The 8,281-nt window shown below is 34.4% G+C and overlaps 1 protein-coding gene across 2 annotated transcripts in view; it reads right to left on the reverse strand.

The window, feature by feature from the left end:
* Positions 1–6,604, reverse strand: part of LOC118733696 (G1/S-specific cyclin-E2) — a 142,466-nt gene extending 135,862 nt beyond the window's left edge. The window contains exons 1-2 of one of the 2 annotated variants that reach the window (XM_036463208.1): positions 6,436–6,604; positions 5,177–5,927 (exon numbers count right to left, since the gene is read on the reverse strand). In XM_036463208.1, the coding sequence (XP_036319101.1) occupies positions 5,177–5,923 (747 nt within the window). In that variant the 5' untranslated portion in view covers positions 5,924–5,927; positions 6,436–6,604. Of the gene's footprint in view, positions 1–5,176 lie in introns of both variants that reach the window. The other variant, XM_036463207.1, reaches the window with a different exon arrangement.
* Between the last annotated feature and the right edge of the window lie 1,677 nt (positions 6,605–8,281).

The raw sequence follows: 8,281 nt of genomic DNA on the forward strand, positions 1-8,281 counted from the left end.
CTTTTAAGGTATTTCGACAGGTAGTGGTTTGAGATTTACCACTGCACAAATCAACCCTGGTATGTCCGAATGAAGCTTTAACGCATAATAATATTGGCAAATCACATCCGTTAGGCCAATCGTAATACACGAGAGTTCAATATACTCAATGATGCAACAGGTCGATTTAGTCTGACATTCACGGCACCTTTTCTCACTTGTCGATTTTTAGTAATAACTCGAGCTCAGCATCACCTCACAACTCTTTTTGGCAATTGGACTTCCTTTACCGTTTCCAATACATGTTTTGAATATTCGTCAAATCGGATCATAAAAAAGATTTTTAGTAATAACTCAACTCCAGCGCCAACTGGCGGGTTAAATTGTGAAACTAAGCTATCCAGAGACTCACTCAAACACACAAACAACTTTTTTGAAATTCCTCCAGCCATTTAGGATTTCACTCACAAACATACCTACAGAAGAATTATATACACATTCAAAGATAAGGAAAAGTCAGTACGTTTGTACTTTGCCATGCCCTCTTTTCAAAGAGCCCATTTTTCTCCTTGAGTATGGGATTGATTTCGTATATCTCTATACGAAGTTCCAGTACTGTACCACGAACACTTCCAGAGATATGCAGTATGAAATCCGGCTTGTATGGTACGTATGGCACGCCCCCTTTTCCAATAGCTCCATATTTTCTCAAAGACTATTCGATTGGTTTCATATATCTCCCCACCAAGTTCCAGTACTCTACCAAGAACAATTCTAGAGATATGCAATAAGAAAAATTCGACTTGTATGGGAGGTGCCACGCTGGTATAAAGTTTCAGTACTCTACCGTAAACACTTCCAGAGTTACTTATTATGAAAAATTCGGTTTATATGGGAGGTGCCACGCTCCATTTTCAAATAGTCCAAAATTTTCTTCATGAGTATGCGATTGATTTCTACTCTACCATGAACATTTCCAGAGATATACAGTATGAAAAATTCGGTTTGTATATGAGGTGCCACGCCCCTTTTCCAATAATTCCACTTTTGCTCCATGAGTATGTGATTGATTTCATATATTTCCGTATCAAGTTCAAAAATTTCTCTAATTTTTCTCAAGAGTATGCGATTGATTTCATATACATACATAGTATGCCCATACCAAGTTCCAGTACTCTAGCATGAACACTTCGGTGTTCGGTGAAAATTCGGTTTATATGGGAGGTGCCACGCTCCCTTTTCAAATAGTCCGAATTTTTCCTCACGAGCATGCGATAGATTTCATATATCTCCGCACCCAGATCCATTGCTGTACCATGAACACTTCCAGAGAAATGCAGTATGAAAAATTCGTATGGGAGGGCCCATGCGCTTTTACAATAGCTCAAATTTTTCTTAAGAGTATGCGATTGATTTCATATACATAGTACCTCCATACCAAGTTCCAGTACTCTACCATGAACGTTTCCAGAGATATACAGTGTGAAAAATTCGGTTGTATATGAGGTGCCACGCCTCTTTTCCAATAGCTCCAATTTCTCTCTATGAATATGTGACTGATTTCATATACCAAGTTCAAAAATGTTACCATGAACGCTTCGACTACTTACTTTAGTTAGGATTAGACATGGGTTAGCCAAGGATTAGAGACATGAGCCTCTTAAAAATAATAAGGGATTTAATTTTTTTTAATTTTGTGTTGCGTCGTTATTGCAGAGGACCATCGGCATGTGAATTCATATATTTCGATAATGAAATAAATTCGAGCATAAATACGATTTTTAGTTACGTATACATATTATTTTTCCTGTTATCAATACATATTTTGAATCTGAGGATAATCCGACCATAAACCCGATTTTTAGTAATAACTCGACTCCAACGCCACCTGGAGGCTCTTTTTTTACAACGCTTTTATCAACTTGCAATGTTGTGAGTCCAGAAACTTTCAATGTTGTGGATTCAGAAACTTTCAATGTTGTGTGTCCGACACCAAAGCAAAGCTTTGAAGCATAGTGCATAGGGCGACAGCTGTAGTGAATAGGGCGAGGTAGATGACATCTAGATGTCGCCCTATGTACTACGTTTGCTACAGCGGAAATAGACGACACGCCATTTCTTTAAATAAAATTAATTGGTGCTCGTTTGTATGTACATACATATGTAAATGCATGTGTGTGCACCTTTCTATTAATATCGTTGAATTATTTTAATATCTATTGCAAAATTTTATTCAGACAGGACTAAAAAGTAGAAAATAAATAATATAAAAAAAAACTTTTTAATATACAACGCTTTTATAAATGGACTAAAAAGTAGAAAATAATATTTCTCAGTCCCATAGAATTTGTTTTGATAACTTTTGATTTTGAAATTTTAGCAAAAGTCATTATAAACAATCTATGAAATTGAAAATGAAAAGCGTGGGGCGCATGTAATACATTTGAATTGATATGAAAAGTAATATATGTATGTATGTATGTGGGTATATGAATAACGACCGCTTAAAATCGATTTCAAAGTTCTCCTTTCGCTGTAGAAATTTTAGGTCTACGTTATGTAGTTTGACTATTGTCAATTAAATCGAATGCTTTGTATTGCATGCGCTCCACGTTTTTCATTTTCAATTTCATAGATTGTTTATAATGACTTTTGCTAAAATTTCAAAATCAAAAGTTATCAAAACAAATTCTATGGGACTGAGAAATATTATTTTCTACTTTTTAGTCCATTTATAAAAGCGTTGTATATTAAAAAGATTTTTTTATATTACTTATTTGCAATGATATTGCTTTCCATATTGTCAATACACATCTCAAATATGAGGCGAATCGGACCATAAATACGGGTTTTACTAATAACTCGACTCCAGCGCCACCTAGCGGTTGTTTTAATATATATAGATTAATATTTGCATAAATCTATATTTACTATACATATGTTACTAATTTCAGTTTTATGCCTAAGTATATTTTCCATTCCAGAAATGTTGAGTAAATTTCTATGTTTTTACTGTATGTAGTACAAAAATACGTAGCTAGGTATTCTTCAAAGTAGTTGACCTAAGGTGCGATCAATCTTTTTATGTAAATATTAAAGTACATAAATGTAGGTGTGTATATACATATGTATGTATGTATGTACACATTATATTTATTCGAATTTCTGGTTGCCACATGCCTTAGCAGCAAAAAATAAATCACTATCAAGAATTTATAATAAAATCGCTGTGCCTTTTTACTTTGGAACTTTTAACAATTTACATACATTTCTTAGTGATAAGTACTCATATAATATACATGCGTACATACATACATACGTATGTAATCATTTAGGAATCCCACGTGAAATAATCATATGTTTGAGGGCTCATTTTATGAATGACATTCGTTATATGTACATCGGGAATTGGAAAAATACTTTTATTGGTAAATATTTTTTATTGTAAATTTATTGGTACCCACATACATATGTACAAATCTATGTACATATGTATGTATATATGGACATACAACAAATGCTGTCGTTAATTTTTATATTTAATAACTATATTTTATTTAATACCTATTCTTCTTTTCGTTTTTTGACTCACTTGTAAGGTTAAGGTCTGGCGCCAGCAAATTTTGCTTAGCTATACAATTAATAAATTTTTTCTAATTTGATCCGTAATAAGCTGATATGTATGTGCAATAATTTGCTTGTTGCAAAAGCTTAGCGCTAAAACACAAACAACAAAAAAAGAAGCTAGAAGTGGCAACGATCGGTTAGTTGTAACCGCAATTAACATTTATTTTGTACGTGCACACAATCATTCCCGGAAAGTCATTTAAAAGCATAAGAACATTTTGTTGCTGTTGGAAATTTTGTTATATTGTTTAGAACTTAAGTACCTAGCCGCTCAGTTAACGTGTAGATTTTTTTCACGATTTAAACCCGTCTGATTCACACCCCTATGGCGAGTGTTTACTGCTAGTAGATAAACGACTATTATTCGATTATCGCTTTTTTATGGTATTGTGAACGTAATTGTCTCGTTCAACAAGTCTGTGTGAATAAATAATAGGCGCTCATCCTTCTACAAATAAACAGTTGAAGAAGGATGAGCGCCTAAGAACTATTCACAGTCGCTTATAACATTTGGGTTGGAGGCTAATAAACATTTTGGTTGGAGGTCAAATGGGGATCCAATATATGTTCCAATTTTCAATGTTGATTTTCCAGTGTACCTCAATTGGAGAACTAGCCCATTTTTTTTGAAAGCGCGCAGTATTTTTGGTATGCAAAATCATTTACCTATGTATGTTGGTAAGTTCTCCGCTTGAGAAAAGCTTAGATGTCAACTTTAATTCAAACTTTATCAAACTTTGGAGAAATATGTTGTACCTCCACTTGAGAATCAAAAATTTGTCAAATATTGGAAAAAATCTGGAAAAAGTTTGCTTTGTGCATATGAGGTTATGATATGTATTACGATGTACATATGCACATAAATAATTGCTTAAGTTCAAGTACATATGTACATACATATGCATGTGCGTTTCTAGCCTCCATATAGAAAATGAAGCTATCTATCTGTCTAGCTTTCAAATCCAGCGAAGCTGTTTGTTTTCTACTACACTCAGCAAAACTGAAAACCATAAAAATATTTTAATAATCTCACGCCTGAAGCATTTAAGCAAGGCAGAAGTAGGTACCTAAAATAATTGTTCACAAGCAGTAGGTACTATTGTAAAACCTAGTCTGCTTACTCATTATTTAACACTAAACACATACTTAAGTGGGCAAATGATGAATGAGAAAAGTTAAGTTGCTACAATTTTTTAGCAACTTAAACTTATGTTCAACATTTTTGTCTATCGCCAAATCTGCATCTAGTTATATGTACATAAGACATAATAGACATACAGAAAGCAACTAATTAGCAAAAAAATATTTAGCAGATATACTTAGCATATACTTACTAATACATATGTATTTATGTATGTATATATAGCTAAGTATAATACATAAGTATATATGTACCTAATCAACTGTTAGCTGTTTTGACGAAAAAATCATTTGTGTTCTTTCCTTTGCAGTACAACGAGCACAAAAATTAAACGATCTATACTGAGCAGAATAGCATACTTATACATACATATGTACATATCTCCGTATATTCTTTGTTTGAGATAGTCAAATACAACTATGTACTTACCTCCATCATCCATTCTGCGACGATTTTGCGCATAGGCGGTGTTATGTCTTTCTGCACCGTCTTGAAATACGTGCAAACCGGTTGTGGTAGCTTTTCTTCTGCTTTTAAAGCATTCTCCAAACAACGATCGGTTAAAAATATCGGATCCACTGTAGCAATATTTACGAAACCCAAATCGCGACTTGGCACTGACTTTAGAAATAAAGCATTACCAGCACTATGCTGATCTTCATAGTAATGCGGTTGCTTTGTCTCTTGCCGCTTCTGCTGCTCCTGTTGCTGTTGATGATGTTGATGGAATTCTTGTTGTACATATTTTTGCTGGATGCAATTCTGTGTGTCTTCTTCCTGACGATACTGACGGCTATGAAGCATATGCGTTGGATTTGCATGGGAACTGTTACTTGTTGCCGAATTATAGCCGGAAGAGGGTGAACTCGAACCCGGCGACAGCAGCGACGAGCTGGAGCTAGAATAGGGCGAGGGTGCGCCGGGCATAACTTGCGTTTGTTGCTGATGTGCTTGTTCCTTTGGTATGTAGATATCTGTATGCTCGGTTTGTGCTGCCCCTGTTGCTATTGCTGTAATTGCTGTTGTTGTTGCGGGTGGTGGTTGTGATTGCGGGTGTGGTTGTGGTTGTATCATTGACTGCGATTGGGCATAGGTATGTGCTCGCGAATGCGCAGGCACATACGGTACTTCACAGTCGTAATCATTCCTTAAATTTTCGGTGCACAAAAGGTCCATTATGCTACAACAAAAATCTTAATGGAATAAAAACCTGCCAGCCACACTTTCAAAGATTCAGAACAGAGCACTAATTTTTGATTTTTTTTTTGTTAAAACACTTTGGTGTACATCGCTTAACTTTTTCAATTGTATTTGCGATTATTTAAATAACATCACCACTTTAAAAATTAGTTTCTTTAAAAAATTAAGCCGGCAGTTCCTGGCGGTTAAAATTAATTGTATGTCCTTTGTTTTCCTGTTTTTTACAACGTTGCAAAATTTCGCAAAAGCATATAAATTCGCTTCCTCTGCTTTGACTTGCTTCTATCGCACAGTGGTTGGTAAAAGTCACAAACGTCGTGTTGCTTTGAAATAAAATTATATTCACAAAATATTCGATCGCTCATTCCGATTTTGCACACTTCTACCAATTTTATCACTCTCAGCATACATATATACTATTCATTTGTTGTTGTGCTTTTAGTAATTCGGAATTAATCGGATTGAATTGCTTTTTTTGTTTTATTTACTTTATTTAACAGCAGCGATCGTTATCAGAAGTGATTTCAAAGTGTTCTCAGCTATTTGGCTACACGATAATCACACTCTTTGAGTTAACGCAACACAAACCACACTTTTTCAAATAATCAACCGGTGCACATGACAGACAGACTGTCACTGTGACAGCGAAATTAGAGCAGACTTTGCCAAATGCGCAACCGCATTATATTCGACGGGGTTGCATTTGCGTCTTGTGGAACGTGTGCTGTGTTGATTTTGCAAGTGGATGCTATTCGGCTGTCACTTGTGTGATTAGAATTTCGTTAAGTTAACATATTTTTGGTTAAATAATTGGTTTTGCTTTAGTTTAAATTGTTTCACGTAGGTAAACAAAGAATGAAATGCTATAAAACATTATAAATTACATGAAATGACGATATTCTCCGTACCGACAAAAAATACTTTAGGAAGCAACCCTGAGTTGGCTGAGCAACATGTATCTAGAACGTCTGATGTGTTGCTAGAGAATTTATATGAGATTTTTAAGTTCTCCGGTTTTGTAATTCTCTAGTGTTGCAAAGGGTGCGCAATAAACCATTAATTTTCTAAATATATGTACACATGTATGTAATTATGTGTTGCGGTATTCTTATGGCTTTATTCATAACAAATAAAGTAGCTTTATGAAAGGTTTATAATGTACGAAAACATCAATTAATAAAGCTCTTTAACAGCCTCATCATGTATCTCAATCGAGCGTTCGTTTCGCCTGCCACACGAATCGTTCGTCAATTGGTACTTTGTACTTCGTTTTCGTCTGGCAACACGAAAACAGCGGATCGTTTCGTTGCTTTCGTCTAGTTTGCAATTTTCTAATAAGAAAAGCAAGGCGAATTAAGACGATAGTCGTTAAAAACAAACGAAAGGTCATAAGTGATCGTCAAGATGTATCGTTCAGCCAAAAAAGTAAATACAGTGGAAAATTTATAAATTTCAAACAAAATAAATGTAATCAATGTAACAAAAAATAATAATTTATGTTTTCACCAATTAAAACACAATTTGAGGTGCTGATTCAAGAGATGGACTAAAATCTGGATCTGGCAAGAGTACCAGTGTTCGCTTCTGATAGAGCCGGGGTTCTGAAGCGATCGGACGGGATAATGGAAGAAGGTAAGCTTATACTTGGCAGCAAAAATCCTGAATATTCTAGTAACATAACCAAAACTACGATTTGTTTATTTTTCTTCAGATATGGGCTGACCCAAGACTGACCTCAAAAGCCGCACAAAAAGGAAGATTGCGTACAGCATCGATACGCATATTGGCACAACCAGGGGAAAAATAGCATATTAAAAAAAAAAATTAAATTATGAATGCCCGGTTACACCAATAAATTTCGAATTTATCAGCCCGTTCAAGTTTAAAATTACTCTATTTTGTTCGGAAAATCAAGAAAATAGTTCAGTTTTCTGAAGTTCTAAAAAAATCTGTTTATGTAAACAAATTTAAATGCAATTTTAGTAAATGTTCGATCCGGATGTATAAATACACACTCACAAACGTTCTAAATACTTTTCGTTCTTCAGGTTTAAGGCTATTTATTTCTTGTAAAGTTGAGAAAGGAGATCGGGGAAATTTTTCACGATCGATGGATATCTCTCCGGGAATGGGATTTATTATATGGTTCATTAAATTGTTAAATTTATTGTTATTGTATTAACTCGATTTACGTTTTTATTGTTTTGAAAAATTCTTACAAAATGTTTACTAAAGCGACACCTCCTTCCATATACTCTTTCGAATATTTTGTCCGGAAGAGTTGAAGAAAATTTATAAAACGAATACATTCTCCATAAAAATTAACGAATATAG

Source organism: Rhagoletis pomonella, unplaced genomic scaffold, assembly GCF_013731165.1.
Source record: "Rhagoletis pomonella isolate Grant_MI unplaced genomic scaffold, Rhpom_1.0 Rhpom_scaffold_00002, whole genome shotgun sequence".
Lineage (NCBI taxonomy): Eukaryota > Metazoa > Arthropoda > Insecta > Diptera > Tephritidae > Rhagoletis > Rhagoletis pomonella.